Here is a 23,282-nt window from a genome sequence, read left to right as displayed (position 1 = left end):
AATATTTGTATATTCAACAACAAAATAAATAAATTCATATTAATAATAAATCATATGTGTCCGAAAGGGAGTAGGAGGAAGCAAATGCTTATTAATTCCCACCCCTTACTTGATCAATGATTGTCCTTTAAATCATTATGCAAGTTATTCCTACATACATTTACATTTATACATACATATACAATAATTTCTCATCTTCAATCACCTCTCTTCATTCTCATAGTTTTCCAAAAAAGTGTTTCTGTACATCCTTTTAAACTGAATTATGCTTGTGCTTTGTTTTAACTCCTGCTCCAAACCATTCCATAAAATCACCCCACAGATTGTTAAACTCATACTTCTCAGAGTTGTTCTGACCTTGAGTTGTTTAAAATGTAGATTTCCTCTCAAATTATACCCACCCTCTCTGTCTATGAACAATGTTTTTAATTTCCTAGGAAGTAGATTATGTCTTGCTCTGTACATGATTTGTGCCGTTTTAAATTTAACCAGATCAGTGAACTTGAATATGTGTGACTTCAAAAATAATACATTAGTGTGTTCAATCCAACATTATTGATAACTCTTATAGCCCTCTTTTGTAATGTGCATAACGGCTGTAGGTTGGTTTTGTACGCGTTTCCCCAAATCTCCACACATAAATCAGATATGGCAATATTAGTGTGTTCTATAGAGTATATACAGTGAGTTATAGTCCAGAATGTATCTGGCTTTTCCCAATATCCCAATATAGCCAGTTTTGCTTTTACCTCATATCAATCATGTATCGCAATAATAACAAAGATCATCCTGTAAAGTAATTTATGTCCAAGCTTCTAAATAAAAGCCTAATATTTCCAAGCGTTTGTTGTTAGCTCCACATAATGACTCTACCTGGTCATATCTTTTCTGGCCTGCGCAGTATGGGAGACTGTTTTGTTCATTTTCATATCATTCACATTGTTATGGTGAATATACCAACCCATATCCAGTGGATCTTAAGATGCAATACATTTGGATTGAAACAAGTCATTGGTCATGCACATGCTGTTTGTTTTGCAATGCTTTCTACTCTCCATGTTAGGTCATTGCTGTTTTACTGAATTCATTTGAGATACTCTCCAAACGGTTTCTATTGAAGAGAGCAGCATCCACTTTCCAGGCCTTATAAGTGCAGTGCCACTTTGCCTGACAAACACAGTCTCCCTCGTGCAGCCACACACACATGCACACACGTCAAATCATTCCTACGTTGCTGCTGCTGCCAGCAAATTGCGCACACAGAACTGACATTCTACGAAGCACTCATTCCTTGATGACATTGTTATATTGCTACCTTTGACCTATTATCAATAATGTTCAACTAAAGAGATATTTAAGAGTTAAAGGTAATGAAAAATGGGTTGGGCCTCACAAGGTTATTCCACATTCTTTCAAACTCTTTCATTTTGTTTTTTTGTAGCTGCCAAATAAAAAGCTTTGAACGCATGATGCCCTTTTTTAAAATCTTGGTTTGATTTGTATGACCGACGGAGTCCAGAGGGTCTCCATGGTAGCATTCAATGAAGTCTGTGTAAAGTTGATGTAATCTTGTGGCGAAGGCAGCAGATATCACCATTCTTGTTGGTACATGTCCTGTTCCCTGGCAGGCATCTGAGTCTAAAACACAATGTTCCCCTTGGATTCATGACAACACACATTCTCTTCCACTCATAAAAGTGCAAACAGATGTATAACCCCATCTGACTAATTGCCCAGAAGAAAACCGGGATCATTGGTGTGTATAGGACTTGAATAGGAGGACTGGCAAGGCGTGCTGTAGGTTGAATTTCAGCAGTTGTGTCAGTAGTTGTGTTGATAGGTTGAATAATCCTGACCAATCAGCCAGTGCAGGTGCTGATCATTTCCTCTGACAGAAATGTGGCTCTCCTTTTCTGTATTGCCTTTCCTTTCCAGTCTCTTTGGCATTTTGGTCGTGTACTTCTAGGATTGGATCATTAATGACTGGTCACTGGGCGAATACCTTTGAGGCGTGCTCCAGCAGTCCACCAGACCTCAGGCTACAGAAGTTAAAGATGTGACAGGGTTTCTCTCTTTATACTTCTTAGGGACTAGTGCCATGACTTGCGTTTGTCATAAAAGACTGGGCTGTGAATCAGTCGCAGAGGATGAAACGGCACAACCAGGGGATGTAAACCTCAAAGATTTACAGTCCCCTGGAAGAAAAGAATATGGCCTGAACTCTCTTGGCTCAAATGTAATGGGTGGTATTTTTTGCTGGTATGTAGCTAATGAGATAAGAATCCAGACATTAGGTAAAAAGCATTAGCCCAGCGAGGAACATGTTGAGTGACAGGACAAAAGGCAGTAAAATGCTGGAGAAAAACGGCAAAGAGATTGCATTTATTTAAAGCTCATGTTTAAATAAAACCAATTCATTTGAGTTTGTCATATGGTGGCAGATCTTTGTATTTGGGAAGTTTTGAGACGTCTTAGCTCCCGTGTGTGAGACTGAGTTGGTATAAAGGTTTCCATGCTCCATGAATGCTCTTTTTTCCCCTTCCTCCTCTGTCTGCGAGCCTGGAGAGCTATGCTTTCTCAGCATTCATGGGATTTTTCTCGTGTCCACCCGGGCGCCGCCAACAGACTATCCTCTTGTCTCCTTCTGTGTCTAATGTGTCTTCCACACTCACTTTTCCCAAGCATACGACAGGACTCAACTGTAATCATTTTTCAGTGAGATCAGAGGAAAGGAGACCATGCCAAGACAAACTGTTGAGTCACAGTGGAAGGAAAACATTTCTTTTGTGACCCTGTGTATACACCCATTTATCATCTGCCTTGAGATAGCAGATGTATGAACACTTATAACAAGTTAAGTCACTCCAAGTGCGCTTGACCTTTCACCATGCTATTAAGAAAAATCAAAAGAAAGACAAAGCAATGCCTTTCTCTTTTAGTTTAATGACTGCAATGCCATTATATCCATTTCTAACTGACAAAGTAATACTGGAAACAGCCATGTGAGTCAGTAGAGCCTCGACCCAGCCTCAGAGGAACATCATTTGAATGCGGCTTTGCACTGGTGAATAGACATTTCTATTAGGGCTGGGAGGGTGTTGTTATTGGCAAGTGGTACTCAAGCGAATTGAGTATTGCACTTCTATTACGTTTTGAGACTTGTGAGAGACCTTTCTGAAAAAATGGGCAAATATGAAGAAGCAGAGAAATCCTGACTTGTATACTTCCTACGGTCCAATTCTAAAAACACTGGATCCAAACAACGAGGCTTCATGATGCCTTTCTTTACCAACGTTACATTTCAAGCTTCACGTTTGTAACACAGGGTTACTGTCTGTTAAAACCTCATTATACTTGAACACAAAATATATTTTTTTGTATGAAAGGGTTCAACGTTGCGTAAGCTACGAGCATCTATGAAAGCTGCCTCTGAAAAAGTTAAGACAAGAGTTGATAGTTGATCGAGTTGATAGTTTGATCCTCGCTCCAGAAATGGCCTACTTTGTTTTTACCCTTTCCTAAACAACCTTGTGCCAACTTGTTTTTTTGAATCTTTCAAGACTTCGATGACTTTCAAAAGTCTGATTTATACTTAAGTAAAATGATATCTCTCCACATCTGCACCGACATCCTGTGATCGTCATATATAGGAAGCAAGATGTCGTAGTTCGGCCGTTTCATTGGAGTTTCCAGAGTCTCTCCCAGTCTGGGGCAGGAACTCCTGAGGAGTTTCTTCATGTATCTGTCCCAGATCTCGTGCCATCGTGATTCCATGAACAATATGATACCATTTTTGAAAAATGTGTTATTTAACCTTTATTTAACCAGATAAAAGCATTGAGATAGAATCTCATTTGCAATGCTGACCTGGCCAGGCCAGGAAGGCAGCAACGTTACACATAACACAAACATATAAAATACAGAGAACATAACTAAGAAAACAAAAGACAAAAAAGCAGTCACTACATTGTGCACATTGGGACGGTAAGAAAGGTGCACTACTTATTACTGCAAGAGCAGCTGGTGGTAAGGACTTCAGACAACTTCAATTTTAAACCGGCTATTGGGACAAGTGCTATCAGTTTGAGGCGTGATTTGAAGGTCATTCCAAGACCAAGGACTATAATAAAAAGAGTCCTTTTCCCAGCCTCAGTCCGCACAGCAGGAACCTGGACCCGTATCCAGGCGCTGGTTCTGAGGTTGTGAGAGTCACACACTGGAGCACATCTGGCACATATGTACAGTGGAAGCTTTCCTAAAATGGCTTTGTACAATAATAAAAACCAAAGCTGCATCCTACGCATCCTAAGTGAGGACCATCCAGTTAGGCTATACAGTGTGCAATGATGAGTCCTATAGGGTGCACTTGATATATAACGCAGCGCAGCATGGTGGAGTGGGTGAAGTTTGGCCAAAACAGTGGGACAGGCAAATCTATAGATGGTATCACCGTAGTCCAGCTGGGACAGGAATAAGCCAGAGACCAACCTTTTACGGGAAGAAGTTGAAAAACAACATTTAAATCTGTACAGGAAGCCAAGAGTGAATTTCAATTTCTTAGTTAGAACTTCAACGTGGTGTTTGGAGTTCAGACTTCTGTCCAACCAAAAGCCCAGATATTTGTAGGTATCGACAAACACAACAGAGACGCCATCAAGGGTGTCAATGGAGAGGCAAGAGGACGTTGACTTGGGCGCAAAAAGCATTGCTTTGGTTTTCTTACTGTTCAAAAGCAGTTTGGAATCGAGAAGTGCATGCTGCAGCGTGATACAATCACCATAGCGCAGCCTCCTGCGTACCATCGGGTTTCTATCATTTAAAACATGCCACTACCCTGAAATCAAACTCTGGGAGGAAATTACAGATGATGTCAAGTCAGTAATCTGTCTGTCCACCAGTACATCTCGATGTGTCATCGAGTCTTATGTTCCTCTTTCTCTGCGTGTGTCTCCGTCTGGCTCGTAGGCCATCTGTTACTTTATCACTTGTGTACTCTTTAAAGACTCCCCCTCTCTCATACACACACACACATACTCCTCCCCCCCTCCCCCCAACAGGAGGCCCTGTTAGAGGGGGGGATTAATAATTCAGTACTTACTGATAGATTACCTGCAGGGAGCATTTATTTTGTGGCTAGTTGGATGTCAAAGTCTAATGTTGTGATCGGGGCAGCAGTGTTTTAAGGTGAGTAAGTGCTAGGTGTTCCACTGCAGCCGTTTCAGGGGGACTACATACTTGAAGGTTTGGTTTTCCTTTTCTCAGAGGGATATTTATGGCTTTGCATCAGCTGTGCTGTGTGAGTGATGTAAGGACAGACTGTCTCTCGGCCCCCAAATAGCAGTGGAAAGAATAAAAGTGAGCTGGGGGCAGAGTTACATGGCCAGAATATCTACAGCTTTAGATAAATCCTAGTGCATTATTAGTTCAACCAAAAACAAGAGCAGCCAGCCCGGAGCGAGTGTGAGGTCCTGGCTCACCTGTAGGGTCAGTCAAGGGAAGCGCTTCAAAGTTGAATTCAAGACGCTGCATTTTGAAAGGTTGGCTCATACTTTGAAATTTGATAACATACCAAAACAGTTCTTGTGCTGTGCTCTGCCAAAAGGCCTTGAAACACGCCATTAACTGTTCAGCTAACCCTGTGGTTGCAAATTCCTTTTTGATCTCTAAACATCATGCCATTAGTGTGAGGCGAGTTACAATCATATTTGCACCAAATACTTTAAGAGTTTTCTTTTTTGTGTGTTACTTGAGTCAGAGGAAAGCCATTGCTGCTATATGATGTTATCGTGCACCATGGCTGCTCCATCATGTCCTATCTGTAGTTGTTTGAGGTGCAGTGTGTTGCATTCAGGAACATGTTTTCCACTGTCCTTCGCTGTATTGACAAACTGCTTGGGGGTATAGGGTTTCCATCCGCCCCTACCACTCAAAGGTCTGAGCACAGCAACTTGAACTGCTGCCTTCTCGAGTGAGGCAGCAGCTGCACCCTGAACCTGAGCCAGGAGCACAGGTGTCTGCGTCCATCAGTCACCCAGCTCACATGCACATACATTTGAAATCCACAATCTGTGCGACTTCTGTATGTAATTGTAATTCTGTTTCTTTTAAGTTTAGATTTAGATTATGAATATTCAATTATGTTATTTTAGAGTAAAGACAGGGGATACATTGAAGGCCAAACTAACATAAAATGTCTCAGTAAGAACAGCTTCAGTGGTCCTTGGTATAAATGATGAACATCTACTCATTATTTGTATTTTATCAAACTATTCAATGACCCCTTGTTCTCTATATTAAAACATTTATATCATTTTTTTTTTCTCATTTATTTATAGTTGTTTCTATTTTAGTCTTCTCCTGTGTGTATTTCCAATGTTATTTTAGTATGAATAGAACACGTGTTGCTTTTTCCACGGACACATATTCCCACCCCCACTTCAGAGTTGGCCTGCAAAGCTTTTATTGCTTAATTAAAGTTTCATAAAGACTTTTTTATTATTCTTTATGAAAAGATTCCATACAATCGTGTGATTTCTGTTCATTTTCTACACCTCTATCGCTATTAACATTTTAACACCCTTTTTTTTTTTTTTACAGAGATTTAGCTAGAATTGAAAAGCTCCCTTGAGCCTTTTCACAGTGCGTCTGTGGCTTAGGCTGCATAGTTGTTGTTAAACTCTATTAAAAGCATTGTTTTATTTTGGTAAATGATAAGGTGCTCAACTTTTACAATCCAGTTTAGTAGTAAAAGGGTTCTGTTAACCTTAGTGGCATTATGTCAGGCCTTTTCAGAATGTGTCATAGTTGTATTTCTCCAGTGTACGCTGTTCAAGCTCTTTTCAGTTCTCCCTTAAATGTCTTTCTTAACCCTTCTAATTGCTTCAAGGGAGTGCAAATCAAAGGCAATTAAGGTGATGTTTGAACTTGGCTGTAAAATAAGTGTAGCTTGGATTGCCCCTGAGGAATGCATTTCTTCCTTATTTTAGTTTTGATCCAAGGCTTTAACTTTGTTGTCTTTGTCGGGTGCGCATTTGTCTCTCAGCCTGAGCTGTCATGGGTTTACAGAGCATATTACCCTGCTCACACAAGTGTTTGTGTTTAATGTGCAGAATCAAAGCGGCAAGTGTGATCGCTTTGCTGAACATGGCAGAAAACCATTGATTGAACCGCAGAGTCCTCTGAGCTTTTGATGAGCTAACATTTGCAGGGATCCATGACATCAGAGTAATCTTAATAGGTTTTTCGCCAGAAATGCTAGCACCCGCTCCCTTATCTGATGCCGCAGAACACTTTGCAATCCAGCTATCGGAAGACTTTGACTCAAGTTTCATTAAGCCGCAGAGGCTGGCTGACTAAGCTCTTACTAAACACGATTTGGCATCGTTGCTCTGTATATTAGACTACACTGACTGCCATGTCCTTCAAAAAAAAAAAACGTTGTACATGAAGAACTAACTACCTATGTATAAGTCAAGTCCTTCCTGTTTGTAACAAGACTCCAGGCCTCTACTCTGACTCAAGATGTCAGCAGACTGCGGGACGTCCGAGAGGATGAGGTCATTGTTTTGTCAGAGAAACTAGTCAGAGACTTACCTGTCTTGATGGGTTGTTCCAGTAGATGATGTGACTCATATGGTCCTGTCTGTAGCTTTCAGGAGTTCCTTTCATAGTCACATCTGCAGCAAATCATACGCTGATGACTGATGACATCACGATGACCCATTACGCCTGTTCCCGATAGTGTTGAGTGAAATATCTCGGCTGGCCTGTCAGGCGCAGACTCCCTGGGCTCATTATTAAGATCCGTCAACTGAACATGACTTTCAGTGTGTTGAGATGTCCTGCATTTTGCTTTGAACTGATGATTTATCTTGGGTAATTGTATGTTATGAAGTCACACACTGACACCTTAAGTACTTTTTTTCCCTCCTTGGTTTGGAAATTATTTTCTCTTTCGGACATAACATGATGACTATAATGACAACATTCAATTCAAATATCGCAGTATTTGGCCCATAGTAACTGGGATTTTATTTTTGCTCTTCAATCCCTGAAGCTGCCTGTTGGGGCATGTTTTCATCTATGTAACTGTCACAACACCATGTCTTCATGTACCTCTGTCTTCTGTCCTTGTTTCCTTTCTGTAGCTGACCCCGGGTGGGAAGGCAGCTCAGGCTGGTGTCGGTGTGGGAGACTGGGTGGTGTCCATCAGCGACACCAATGCAGAGGACATGACCCATGTGGAGGCACAAAACCAGATCAGAGCAGCAACAGACTCCCTCACCCTCACCCTCAGCAAGTAAGTTATCTGGTGACGTGTGATGCAACACGAATCTACAAGATCACTCCCCCTCCTTTTGTCGGTTTGTATGTCGGTCATACACAGCAGCATAAACATCCTCCCTTAATCTTAGGAGAGATACAATACCACAATGTCCTTGAAATCCGCCTCACCATGACAGATGGCTTCAAAAGACCTTAGTCTAAAAAATATCCTCACTCACAACAAAATGTATTTTTAAAATAATTAATGCTCAACATAACTTGGACTTGAATTTATATTTATTTGTGGTGTATTCCATCCTGATGGTCCCTTTGTCTATTACAGTAGAGCCAACAAAGTACCATCTTGGTTTTGGTACAGATAATGCTACCATATGGCCATTTATAAAGCACGGTTTGCTTTTTATCATTAGTCCTGACCTGTGAGGCTTAGAAGTTATTTCTTTCCTGGATTCTTGGTCCAACATCTTTGCTTAAAGGTGTTCCCAAATTCCACCCACATAGATTTCACATTTTTGCAGCTTATCCGCTATTATTCCTTCTACAAATTGTGTCCAATCTTCACATAATTGGAACTGTACAAAGCATATTTTGGTGGAATATATTTAGGCTTGCTGCCTAGTTGAAACAAATAATGTGATTTTGATCATAGGTAATAAACACACAATGATGGCTTTAAGTGATAAATGTAAACAACTAATATTTACAGAATGTAAGTATTCTCCAAAATTCAAAATGATCATGTATTTTGATGCAGATTCAAATGTAGATGCAAGTTAAAAACTTAAAATTATGGGATTAGAGGTCAATACTCTCTGACCTTTTTCTTGCTAGCTAGTGATATTTTCTACTTATCATTCAGAAGATGCAAGATCTACTTTCCAGTAGTCTGCATCCAAATGCTTTAAGGCAGATATTTTAAATACTGACATTTGTTTGGTTAAAATAAAACATTTTCAGTGGAGCAACTGGTTCCTTAATTATGCCTTAACTTCATAATACAATTTGAGAACATCTTTATTCAGATTAAAACACTAAAGTGTGAGCCAGGAAAGTTGTCACACTGAATTATGCTAATTAGCACTGGATAAACCACAAAGGCAAAGCACTGCCAGCAACTCCTTACTGATGGAGTGGCTCTGTAGAGTACAAGCCCAATGTTTCATCAGGAACTTAATCATAAGAAAAAAGATTTACTGTCCAAGAAAAAGCAAAAACCGAATTCCTTCAAAAGAGTCTAAAGCCGTCAGAAGATGAGAACGTTTTAAGTTATAAAGATGAGCCTTGCTGCCGTCCTGGGACATTTATGAGAATCACTAAAGGAAGAAGTGGTGGTGATCCCAGCTGTACCCCTGATACTATTTTCACATATTCTCAGTTTCCTAGTTGTTGTCTGCCAAGAGAGTTGGCTGTTCAATCAATCAATCAATCAATCAATCAATCAATCAATCAATCAATCAATCAATCAATCAATCAATCAATCAATCAATCAATCAATCAATGTTTATTTATATAGCCCAATATCACAAATGATACATTTGTCTCAGTGGTCTTCACAGTGTGTACAGAATATCAGTATGACAATACGACACCCTCTGTCCTTAGACCCTCACATCGTACAAGGAAAAACTTCCGGAGAAAACCCACAGTTTAAAGGGAAAAATGGGAGAAACCTCAGGGAGAGCAACAGAGGAGGGATCCCTTTCCCAGGACGGACAGACGTGCAATAGATGCCGTGTGTAAATCGAAAAGATAATACATTTACAACATAGGTAGTCCAAATGTTTGGAAATGCATGTGTGTATATAGGAAGATGAATCCACGAGGATGTCAGCAATCTTGTGGGAGCCATCGAGGAAGTAGTGAGAGTCAGGCAGGACCGCAGAGACAGGGTCAGCCACGACTCGAAGTCCAGGATGCAGGACTCAGGATGCAGGACTCAGGACCGCAGCAACAGGATCAGCCACGACTCAGGATCCGGCGTAGATAGACACCAAAAAGAAATTTGGGGGAAGCTGGGTTATTGGGTTAGCATAGGTTGAGGGAAAGGGGTAGCAAGTAAGGAACAGAGGTGGAGAGGCACAACGTGTCTACGTTCATGCCCTCCCTGTTATGTTCTGTCAAATCTTTCATCACTCGGTTTCAGTCAGAACAGCCACAGGTCATTTATAAGACTTTCAAGAACTAAACTGCCAGAACATAATAGTTTGTAGCGATTATAGTGGATATTTTCCAACTTTTGGAGTCATTCCTCAAAAAAAGATGTAAAATATGATCCGGTTCCAGCTTCTCAAATGTGAGGCTTTGATGCTTTTCTTTGGCATACATGGCGATGAACGGCATATCTTATAAACTATATTATATTGTGTATAACACATAATAATATAGTCTTCAGAAAGGTGAAAATAGACAGAATAATCAAAGACACATCTTATATGTACTAAATATAGCAGCAGGTTATTACTCTGCCGAGAGATAATGAGTGTTTCTCGCACAGATATAATAAAGGATCATGTTTTCTTCTATCAAAGAGCTGCAATCCCTGCACAGCCAACAAGGCACATTGCTGATGTTGCATATTCTTTGCTGCAGAAAGAGATCATGCGCTACACTTCGACCTACTCAATGCCTTAAAAGGAGTGTGAGGGAGAAAGAGAGAGCAGTGGAGTCATGGGTGGGTTTTTTTAGAGTGAAAATGGAAAAAAGACATCTTGTTGGTCTTTGTGGTCGAGGGATACGAATCAAGAAAAGTGACGTCATGCTCTCTGCAGAGGGATGGATCAGTTGTCTTATTTAAGCCAGATGTGCCCCCCCCCCCCCGTCTGTCCAAAGAAGGTTCAAAACTGGACTTTATAATAAACGACGCCTCGTTTAGATGTGGCCCGTACACATGTTAAACCTGGAGTAAGAGGACAAGGTGAGGCCTGTTTCTGGCGTTTAAAAATAAATGATGTATACATACTGGCATTTCTGCTATTTAGAATTTCTAGAACATATTGTTATAAGCAAATCTATGATGTATATGATGTGTGTGTAATAACACACTTCATTACACTGAACGTTTGCTGTAGTTATTTCCCTGAAGGCTAGAGCATTTCTTTCTTTACACGATTTTTCTCTTTTGATTCAAAAATAAAATAGAGTGATGTGTGTTAAGGGAAGACTGCAAACCAAATCTAACTGGGGCTATGTCTGTGATATATTGTTAAGGAGAGAACATCAATGGCAGAAAAGACTAACTGTGCATTTTAAATGTATATTTAACGACCAAGGTTTTCCTCTTTTTACCTTCATCTCACAGGGATTGGTGTAATGTTTTGAAAGGCCTATAACACCAGCCATACTTTTCCTGCACTCTGCGGTTTGCCTCCTCTATTTCTCATCTCCACGAGGAGTCCAGCTATTGTAAACATTTCACATTCTTCACTCTTGTTTTGTTAACCATGACTCCCTTCCCTTCTTCTCGCCCTCTATTGTTATTATATTGTAAGACAAGCAAATATTGTTTTTCCTAAAACACTTCTCGGAGAAGAGCCATTGTCTGTTTTATTTATTCCTATCTTGGCTCCCATCCACACTTTCTTTATGTCATGAGGAGGACAGCTGCACTGTGAAGAGATGTAGTCTATTGTTTGGTTTAGTGCCTCAATTTGTTCAACATCAATGATCATTTGCTGTCTTTTTTTTATGGGAAAGGTTTAGCTTTTTTTATATAGGAAATCCCAAAAATATGGGCAATAGATTTTCAGGCTTCAAAGGAAAGAGATCATGTAGCAGCTACAAGGACACACGATGTCCATATCTCTGTGCTCACTGTCAAGGCTTGGCCTGCAGTGTTGTGGTTGGAGTCAACGATGTGAGGAAAGTTGATTACAGTATCATGGGAGAGGTTTTTTTTTTTAGGTGAGATTTCTGCCTTAATCTTCCATCAGTTTGAAAGCCTCGCATGCGTCAGTTCAGATTAGCGAGCCATGAAATGAGGCAGGAAATGATCTCATCGTGTGCATATTCACTTTCAGCACAGGTCAAACATGGTCCAAGCAAACTAACTGATTCCCTGAGACGATGACTTAATCATTGGTTCATTTACGTCCAGTTTGCCAAAATACATCCCGTACATTGAGGCTGCAATAGACATTCCTCATATCCTTGCTTTTTCTAAGGTATTACTCAAATTGTGGGTTTATGTGAGCCGAAGCACTATTAATGTCACATTGATTTGTCTTCCCAGAAGCGTGTCATGCACAGACATGCCTTCGCTGCTCTCGCTATATCTATACAGCCCTGTTGTTGTCATCCTGTCTTTAGCATTGCTCTATCAGCTGTGAGCAGGCTCTGACATGAGCTGTTATTCATTTCTCATTGTCACAGGAAGCACTGACCATTGTTTTGTGTGTGTGTGACTGTAGCCTGAAACAATGAGGGGGACTGCAGGGCTGGTTCATTATGTTTTACCCTGTAAACATTGGGCAGGGAATGGTAGTGGTTTGTGTTTGTTAAGAGCCAGCAGCAATGTAAAGCTGGATGCCTCCATGTTTAATGTGCACAGATATTTTAATGAACCGTCTGTTCTGTTGCTCCAGTCGGCAAAGGCACCGCAGTAATGTGGATCCTGGGATTAGAGTTAATAAGTGTACTACTCTGAAGCCTGTGCAGTACTCTTTACTGGGTGGGTGAATCTGTATACAATCTAAGACTGTGTGAAAGGGCTGAGGTTTTTGTGTTATATTCTATAACACATAGGTGTGAGCAAGCTCTCTGATTGGTCAATAGGCGTGTTTGATTCCACGATCAAACAACGGTCAAATAGAACGTGCCTTTTCACAACAAGTCAGTATCCCTCCGCGTCTGAGAAAAACGGTATACCGTTGGGCCGAAAAGCAAACTGTTTTTGAACTGGAACAAGAAAGCAAATGCCCGAATCAGCAAAGGCTTTCTACCACCATCCAAGGAAGTCGGTGAAGCCTGGGGATGCGGTGTGGTATAGCATGGAGCCCTTGGGGGTGAACAGCCTGGGGTCCATGATGACCCGCATTAGTGAAGAGGCTGGCACTGCTACGCGTTACACAAACCATTGCGTCAGAAGCACCTGCATACAGCGGCTGGCGGAGGCAGGGTTGGAGGCCAGAGAAATCATGGCCGTTAGCGGGCATACAAATGAGTCATCGCTTCGCAGCTACTGGGCTCCATCTCTGGACAACAGAAAGATGTGGAGCAACGCGCTTTTTGCCGGTCCGGGACACGCCATGAAACGGCCACTGGAGGAAAGCTCTTCCGATAACCTACCCGTGAACACCACAGCACCACCTGCAAAAAAGTCTGGCATGGAGTTCATGGAGAGCTGTTTCAAAAATTGCACTTTTAATGGCAGCATGAACATCCACCTTCATTCTGAAGCCAAAATGTTAAATATGTAAACAAATAAATAAATAGCCTAATTCAAGAATTGTTGTAAATAAATTGTTTTCAATAAATTGGTTAATAATATATTATTTACTATAATTATATCAATAACTGTAAGCGGGGAAGCAGGAGTGTTCGATTGATCGGCTAGCGTTACCAAGGGAACTATACTTTATAGGAACTACTTTCTGACGGAGATTAACTCAAGCAGAAAGTGTAGGTTTGGGAGCAAATGAGCCCACATTATGAAATTATTTTACGGTATTGTTGATTACAATGATAGTTTGTGTTATAGAATCGCAATCATACACTTGAGGCCGTTCTTGAACGTCATTATTGGTACGACAGTACTGCGGCAGGACCGAGGCGCTTGCGCCGAGGTCCGTACGCCTGTACTGGAGTGAGACATGTCAGTCTCGTGTATGATTGCTTAAAAACGCCATCGCAAAAATAACTGTAAACATCCAAATCCCACACTAGATTGTGTTCATCTGTTCTCATGCAGTTTTATGATGCATTGGATAATTATTAGAATAGCCATTTTGGTGCATTCTCTTTTATTCTGGCATCTGTGAGTGGTTTAGGTAAGTGGGTTGAACTGGGCCAGTTTAAAAAACGTCTGATCACTTGTTTGCAAATCCCTCAAGCCGAGTTCCTGCAACTCCCTCTTGAAGCTTGCAGTTCTATGTTGTCTTAACTAAATGAAAGGATGGCCAAAACCACACCAATCAGACCTTTGTTGTAAAAAATAATACATCTAACCTCCTTGTGTAGTATGTTTCGAAGTCGTTGCAGTACAAGTCCTTATAAGCTTTTTCAGTTTGAACAATCACATTAAAAGAAATACAACTATTATTATGAAAGAAGACTCAACATGGACGCAGTCTTAATTGTAACATAAAGCTGAAGTTACTGTATGTATTAATAACTGTCTCCGTCTCTTCTTTCCACAGAGCTTTTAAAGCGGGAGAGCAGAAGGTAAGGCTTTGTCTGAATCATCCATCTCACTTATGTGTTGGCATGGTCTGCTCCTGGACTGGAGTGACACCGATTGAATTTGAAACTTCCTTTAATCGTTGCTCACATTTGGCTTCAACAGTGTGTCATGTCACTTTGTACCTACCATGCCCTGAGTCCATGCACTGTGCATTAGCAAAGCCTCAGCGAGTCGCGAACTGAGATGTTTGCTGGATGGTGTGTTGTGAATACTACTTTTTGAATCCCCTGTGGTTTATTTTGTGATGCCTTGCACAATCCCAGACTAATACCGATGCATGTAGTTTCACTGTCAAACCTCTTGAGAGCGACTTCCCAGCCTGATTACAATGTAAATGGTACAATAGTGCCATGCGCTGCTTTGTGCTGAGTGTTGCTTTTAGTAAAGCAGCAGTAATACCTTTCCACAAGCCAATGTGCCAATTAAGCAGGTGTTCTCTCGCAGTCATGCATTCTGTTCAGTGAGACATCTCATTAGTGAGACATGTCAGTCAAATATGACAATTTCTCCCTTTGAGACTTTTCTTTTTTACCAGCAGTAGCATATTACGTTAGCCTGTCTCTGGCACACTGCCAAAACAAATAAAATGGCTGTGTTCACACTTCTTACGCACTTCTCCGTTGCACAGAGAAAAGCCTGAAGGGTTTGACAGAGCTGATCCTACAGCCTGGGGTAATAATGTGCAGTCGGAGCTCTCTTTATATAAAGTTTGGGATTGTGCAACACAAAAGGAACTTTCACTATGTCAAAATGTGTAACTGCATGTTGTGTGTTGTGCTGCATTGTCTCCCTCTCCCACACCCTCGTAGGACTCACTTGCTCCGGCTTCTGTTCCGCCAAAGTACTCCTTTGCTCCCAGCACAACCATTAACAAGATGGCGAGGCCATTTACAGCAGGTGGTGCTGGTGGTGGTACTGCCAACTCAGGACCCGCTATTAAACCTGTGGCGTACTCCCCTAAACTTAACACCCCGAGCTCTCAGGGCCGTGCCAGTGTGAAGCAGCCACAGAATGGGTAGGTGGATAAATAAACACTATTCCCGTTGGAACCACAACGTGAATAATGTGGTTTTAATGACATTTCTGATGACTCATTATTCTGGGTTTACACTGAGGAGAAAATAGCTCCTTCGGGATTTCTAAACTGCATCATGTTGAGAACTTCATTCACTACCTTGCCACAGATATTTAGAAGCATTCCAGAAAAGATGATCATAAAAGAGGTACGCTGACTCACTGCTGTGATCAACTTAATTACCCCTCTCTCTGCCAGTAACGTAAGAAACAAGATGGCGAGCATATGATAGATTTATACTTATTGTCCCTGGGGAGAATTTGTTTTCACAGCTGAGTATTTGAACATGGTAACACGTAGCAACTGATATAAAGATGGCATCGTACTGAAATGACAGAGAAGAGACATTTTATGATGTCAGGGAGGCAGATTGTTCAAGGCTGCGACCCTTTCTCCATTTAAGTGTCCTGTATCTCTTTCCACAAGGGACTGCTCTGAAGTGTTGGTTCAGAGGTTTTTAATGAGTTTGTATAACGTTATGTCATTGCTCAAGACGCTAGCAGTGCTTAACTGCCATTACAGACCATGATATCATGATGGACTATGGCCAAAGCATCATTTGGTGGAAATTGGAGGAGGTTGTGAGATATTGTTCTCAAAAGAGATCCAAATGATCTTGTTGGCCTTTATCACACAGATGAAAGCCAACACTTTGACACCATAGAGGGGGGTTTTAATCTGACATGCGAATCAATCAACTGAGAGACTGGCTGTACGACACAAACAGTTTCACAGATATTAGTGAAGCATGTGTCAACAATCAGTCCTGGTTTTAAGGTTGCAAAGTACTTTCTATGGTTTGATTTGGTCTTACCCTTTGTCTATCTCCCTCACACATATGGTGAGGATAATAGGAACCAATCACCAACAAGCAAGACTTTTAACGCTTCAAGGAACGTCAATCAACCTTTTCAAACAGATTAGCCATTTCAACAGATGGGTTATTGACTGACGGCGATTTTTACTTGTGTCTTGCTTCTCCAGTCAGGAGTTTGATAAATAAAAATGTCAGAATGGATTTTTCAGCCCAGTATTTCTCGGCTTTAAGGAGCTGTGTTGTTTGGATTATCTTTTAAAACATCACGTTAGACAGAAATCATACCTCCAAATACATACATCTCTCTGATTGCAGTATGCTTTAAAACTGCTATATAAATAACATTTTCTAGTTTGAATTTTTCCGCTCAAATATAACAATAATTCTAGGAATGGACTAAAACACATTTATAACGACTAGAAAAGTTCAGTTTTGCATGAAATTGCCTCCAAGAATAGGCCAGTCTTTGCAGTGGCAGCATGGGGAGATGTGGCCTGGTGCTGCATTTAGCCTCACCCATCAAGTCTACTGAGTTCTCAGCCGCTCTCACTGACTGCTGCTGGATTATTCAAGCAGCCGTACTTGCTTACTCTTGAGGGCTCACATGGTGTTGGAAACCCGTCATTCAGGCCATTTATTTAGATAAAAAGAGCCCAATTATAAATGGCAGTCACTTTTAATGAATACATTGAACACTATACGTCTCATGTGACAGGCCTGTCCTGTCGTATTGAAACAGGTTTTGTGTGATGTTGCTAGTTCAGAGCTGAACATGATGACATCCTGATGTGTCACTGCCGTGGCATTTATTGCTGTTGACTAGAATCAGGCGGTTATTTATCCTTTTTGTTTTGGATAAATGCTACAACCATTTACATAACTCTGTAAAGCCTTTGTGCACATGGGGTGGGAGGAGCATTGGGCAAAGGTTTTGTGCCCGATGTACCGAGTCGTTTTGGGTCAGGGTGACAATAGATGATCTGACAGACAAACAATGCCTCTTTCTCTCAGAGCCTGTTGACAATAACCGCATGTCTCGGGCACCTCCTGCATGTGTTCTGCATCCTGCAGCACTGTTGCTCTTTAGTTGTGTACAACCTCCGAAATACATGACTTCTGTTTTTCCTTCTGTTTAACTCAAAGCTGAACTCTGACCTTTTTCCCTCATTTCCTGTTTTCTTCTTTTATTTTAACGCCGCAGATGGAAAATCTTGACAAGTTAGTATATCTATTTTTCTTAATTTAACAATCCAGATGAAATAACATTTTCTTGTTTATTTTTTGAATGGTCAATCACACTCTATCATTGATGACAATGGTTTCCCCACTTGAGTTTGTCTTGGTACTCTTCATTGGGTTAGCATATATTTACTGGCTGTGAGCAGGACAATAGTAGAGGCAAGTCTAAAAACATCAACACATCTTGATGGTTTATTTAGCACCCCATGGTGGGGCCTGCACCTCCAATTTGGGAACCACTGCTCTCCTACAATCCATTAGACCATTTTATAATAATTCTCCGGTTAAATTGAATCATTAACTAATCTATACATTTAGGAAACGACTAGGAACATCATGGTCTCTAAGAACTCTTCACTTTTTAAAATAGCTTACTCTTCATGAATGTCCCCCTATCGGTGGTCTCTCCTGTCTTATATCTTTGGTCTATTCTACAGGGGGGAAGCCTTCTATGGTGATGTGTACCCAGAGGCCAAGTAAGGGGCTGCTGCATGCAGGCTACACTGCCAGCTTATTGGCTGATATGGCTAGATATGAGAACAATGCTGATGCTCTTATAGGTAGATTCACAGCGATGCAACAGACAGTTCATTAGCATCCATTCATCTCTCATCCTCTACTTCCTTTTTGATAAATGCATGCTGCAGTTGACCTGCAAGCCTGTTGGAAATGAAAAGCATTTTTTGTGCAGCATCTTGAGTTTTCTATCACAGTAAAAGCTTTTCTATATACTTAAATGTTTCCCTACACAAGGCTAGGTACCGCAGGCTGACAGGTTTTCTCCCATTGATTCTAATGACTGATATAAATACGATCTTTAATGCGGTAATGTCCATTTTATGAGCGTCTACAGTGTGCCCATGAGAAATCTTAAGTAATGGATATCCATTAGCTCGCTTATTGCGTGACCGTGATGCTGAGCGTTAAGTGCTGCATGATGTGTGCAGGATGTCCTCTATTTTCAAGGTCTCCTGTTTAGCTGTGTTGGTGTGAGTGGGTAGATCCTGGAGGGGTCGTGCTAACTGCGCATGCCGTGTGCTGCTGCTGGGTGTGTGTGCAGGCACGGCCTCAGGATGGAGAACCTGCCCTGTTTTATCCCCAACGACCGCAGCAAGAAGAGGCTGATCCAGGACACGGAGGACTGGCAGCCACGCACCGGCACCACGCAGTCCCGCTCCTTCCGCATGCTGGCCCAGCTCACAGGCACCGACTATAGTAAGTCTGGGACCGGGCCTGGCCTACTCAGGAATGTGAGACCACAGAGAGCCATGAGTTGGGGGGGTGGGCTGCTATGACAATAGATATAAAGTGTAGGTAAAGGCCTATGACGCAGCAGTTGATCTGATGTGATCCGATTGTATCCGTGAGCGTGACAGCAGTCAGTGATGACAGGGGGAGTTTAGCTTCAGGTGTGAACACTGAACTGTCATGTGTTCACGCTGTCTTCTATGACCAATCATTTCTCATGACTGCAACCAGTCTGATAAACGGATCAACATGTTTATTACAACAGAAGCACCATTCGATTTAGACTTTTACCACTTTTACTTCTGGGTTGTCTCGTGATCAGCTGTTTGACTATGTGTCTTTGAGAAGCACCTTCTTCATCAGTAAAGCGTGCTAACGTGTGTGTCTCCTGGATCTCTCAGTGCAGGACCCAGATGATGAAATCCTGAAGAGGTCCAGGTAAAAACTTGAGTGGGGTTGATTTGAGCACGTCGGCCTTCCCGGTCATGAGTGTTTGTGCATTTGCGTGTGGAAGCTTCAGTTGGCAGCTATTTTAGAAACGACTGTAAAACTCTACGTTTGGTTATATTTTGTAAAAGCAATATTGCTGCTTTGAATAATTGCATGTGTGGTGTGATTTAAACAGCCTTCGTATTAGAACATTCATCTTGTCTGCTTCGAGGCATAATTTCCTTTTTTAAAGAATCGTTCAACGTTGGGGAAATGATTCACTTTTTTGCCGTGAGATAGATGGGAAGATTGATATCATACTTATGTCTTACTTTAGATAATAAGATAGCAGTTGGTTGGCCTAACTTAGCATGCAGACTGGAATTGGTCTCTGTCCAAAGATAACAAAATATATTAAATATTTCTCAGCTAAACGTGACTCTCCTGCCAATTTTGACATAAATAAGATAACATTAGCAATATGTTAATTTGTCAGCTTTAGTGGAAATGGTATGTGGATTTCCTTCCATCAGTCTTTATACTAAGCTAAGCAATTGGCTGCTGGCTGTACCTTTTATATTTAATAAACTGACAGAATATCTTCTCTAACTCTTTGGAAGAAAAGTGTTAAAGCACATTTCCCAACTATTTCTTCAAATAACTATTTGCCTCCCAGATCTTTCATATTCTTAATCATTCTTAATCCTTATTGTTTCACCCGTTTTATTCTTCTGCTACTGCTTCATCTTTTTGTGCACGCTCCCTATTTCTGCTCCCACCTGTTTCCCCCTGTCTCTCTGTTTCATATCTCTTTTGCTTGCGTTCAGGGAAAAGTTCCTCACAGAGATTCAGAGTCCCCGCTATGCCCGTCTGAGGGACTGGCACCACGACCGGTCTGCTCGCGCCCTCAATATCAAATCCTGAGCGACATCCTACACGCCATGGGATGCAGAGCCTGCTCGTGATAGCCACACCGCAACGACTACGTGACAAAGACGACGAAGATAGCCGACCGTCCAAATGGCAGTTAACAAATTCACCTTTCACATACCGATGGGATGGGGAAAAAAGTTTGGGGGAAGAAAAAAAAATAGAAAAACATAGCGTAGATGACAAAGCCCTAAGTGGAACCTTGCATACTGAGCCTTAATGGAAGATCTCCCTCTGACTTGATTATTGTTGACAACACGGTGGACTACTGTGTCTGCGGCCCTATTTTGCATTTCACATTGCGTTAGTTTGAGTTGAGCGGTGGGAAGGAGGGAAGGAGGGAAGGAGGGAAGGAGGGAAGGAGGGAAGGAGGGCCTCAGCTGTGGGAAGCGCCTTTCTGTTCGTTAGTCTTCTTTGATTGTAAAGTTCAGACCCTCCTTTGTTCTCTGTCTGCCTCTCTATCTCTCTCTGCCTGTTTCCATTCATTGACTTCTTCATCCTTTAGAGTTATCATTTGTGATCCCCTCATCTCGTAGGCTTCTCCAACCATTAGGAACAAAAAGGAAGATCAATCTGTACTTTTGTTTATTTCTGCTGTCCTCAAAAATATAAAAAATCTGAAAAAAGCTACTCTTGCTTCTCTATCCTTTCTTCTGTGTGTCTTTTCTTAATCTGATGGAATTAGGGTTCAAGCTTAAAATGCTACATCTCTACATATCAAGCTCTTACTTCTTCTTGCTTTCTTTACTTTCCCAGTGCACTGAACAGAAATGATTATGTAAGCAGGTTTTTATCAGACATTTGTGCAGCTCTGAGTTAATATGGTTGTTTTTCAAAGATCGGGTTCAAGATTTATTGCCTCAGAGAAAAATGTTGTGTAGTCAAGCATAACAAAAGTAAATGGGCATACACACATGAAGAAATAATAATTATAAAGTGCAGAGGTGCACAGTGAGGAACTGCACCTAGTAAGCCTGGATCAGAGAGTATTTAAAACTAAATACAAATATAAACATTATCATATTTAGATTTCTGCTGAGTAATTGCTGCAGTACAGTGGCCTCTTTTCGAAGATTGAGATGTAATGGCAAGTTGCAACCAATACTTTGATTTTAAGTTCAGTTTTATTTACATCATCTGATTTAAGATGTACATTTAGATTTGAAAACATTTAATGTAATGAACCTTGATTGCATCCAAAAGCCCCTTCAGTGGAAATTGTACAAAACATTTGCCTGTAGGTGGCACAGCAAAAGAATTGTGATTTATGCTCTACCTTACATTGAATACATAATAATATTTATGGTAACAAGGAAACTTAGGTTGGTGATATTTTAAATCAATAGGTGAGTTACATTAGAAAGGGAAATGTGTAGCTTTTCACACATAATTAAGATCAGGCCATTAGTTTGTTATTGGTAATTAATTGATACTTGGATGTATTACAATATTTTATATTACAAGTGACTCCATAGTCTAAATTATTTGAAAGTATCCACATCACCATGCACCTAATGTCAAATGTGGTAAGTTAGGAGTCAATCATCAAATCTAAATACATTGAAGTACATAGCAGGACAGTACTGGTAGACACACACCGGTAGAGTTTATAATAGTTAAGATAAAGGAAATATTACTTTAACATGCCAACAATATAACAGAAAAACAACTGTAGCCTCGATACATTGACTGAAACATTTAGTTTTCTTGCCATTATATTCCTTGTAAATAACAAACAAGGGATGACGTTCCATTAAAGCGGTGCACCCCCCGCCCGTCAGCGAGTGCCACCATTGTTTCTCATTTTGTCACTTGTCACACTCAGGTTCTCGCAGAGCTGCATCACTTTTATCTCCACTCTTTGGAGGGTGACAAATGTGTGTCAGGGGCTTGTTGCTCAATCTAAAACCTGAACCTGCTTCTCTGCCGGATGTCGAGCTGCCAACACACTCCTACTCTGCTCATTGCTCAGGTCGATGAATCCCGCAGGAGAGCAAGCCAAAACAAACTGTGAATCAGAAGGCAGGTGTAAAGAGTGAACGGTAAATGTAATCATGTGCAAGACTCCATGTGGAAGGCTAAAAAAAAGACCAAAGACTCCTGTCTGCACCTGCATCACACTGAGCAGGAGGGGGATGTTGAAAGCGGTGAAAATGTCAAAAAACATGATCCAGGCCACGGCGGGGGGGGAAGGAGCAGCTGTAGAGAATGTACTCCAATTTGCACCTGCAACCTTCACCGGAGCGAGGCGCAGCAAACACAACTCTGAGGTGTGGGGGGTCAGGGCCACTGGCCTGTTGGCGAGGGGGTGTAGCGGGGCCGCCGCGGTCACCGCAACGTGTTTTTGTGAGTTGTTCGGGAGTCCCAGAAGGCAGATAAACCAGTGTGTGTTTTGCAGAGGGCCGCTGACCTTGGGTCTGTGTGTGAACCAGGTTTGTGCTGTCCTTTGTTTGACCCAGCCGACAGAGATCAGCATCCCCCAGCAGCCTCTCTCTTTTTCACTCTATATTTATGTATTTCTTTTAAAGATCTCCTGGTAAGAAAGGGGACTTACCTTCCTTAATTGCTGAAGATGTACCTCTCTATCTGTCACCAGCCCTGCAAGCCATGTTCTTACTTATGCGGAGGGATTTTATATGCTTTTATTATCCAGAGTATGCTGTTAGAAAATAGCAGTTTTTTATTCTTCTTTTGCTCGATAGCTCCCAGTATTAAGTCTAACTTCTCCTGCCGCTGTAACTTCCTGTGTTCCTTTTTGGGGCTACATGAGAAATATCATTGATTGTCAGACTTAACCTGATGCAGCCGATGCTAAAGAACAACGCTGTTGAGGGGCAATTTCTTCTTTGTAAATGAGAAAA

At 41.3% G+C, this 23,282-nt stretch overlaps 1 protein-coding gene across 4 annotated transcripts in view; it reads left to right on the top strand.

Annotated features, from left to right (window-relative positions):
- pdlim7 (PDZ and LIM domain 7) overlaps positions 1-23,282 on the top strand; it is a 33,074-nt gene that overhangs the window by 2,705 nt on the left and 7,087 nt on the right. For 2 of the 4 annotated variants that reach the window (XM_034092653.2, XM_034092654.2), the window contains exons 3-5: positions 8,148-8,299; positions 14,640-14,664; positions 15,493-15,698. In XM_034092653.2, coding sequence (XP_033948544.1) covers positions 8,148-8,299; positions 14,640-14,664; positions 15,493-15,698 — 383 coding nt within the window. Of the gene's footprint in view, positions 1-5,055; positions 5,185-8,147; positions 8,300-14,639; positions 14,665-15,492; positions 15,699-17,776; positions 17,794-18,251; positions 18,291-18,874; positions 19,030-19,463; positions 19,501-20,318; positions 21,052-23,282 lie in introns of those variants that run through there. The other 2 variants (XM_071204648.1, XM_034092655.2) reach the window with 2 other exon arrangements.

This window comes from Pseudochaenichthys georgianus, chromosome 10 (genome assembly GCF_902827115.2).
Source record: "Pseudochaenichthys georgianus chromosome 10, fPseGeo1.2, whole genome shotgun sequence".
NCBI lineage: Eukaryota > Metazoa > Chordata > Actinopteri > Perciformes > Channichthyidae > Pseudochaenichthys > Pseudochaenichthys georgianus.
The sequence above is the reverse complement of the archived record's forward strand: the minus strand, read 5'-3'. Positions and strand labels throughout refer to the sequence as shown.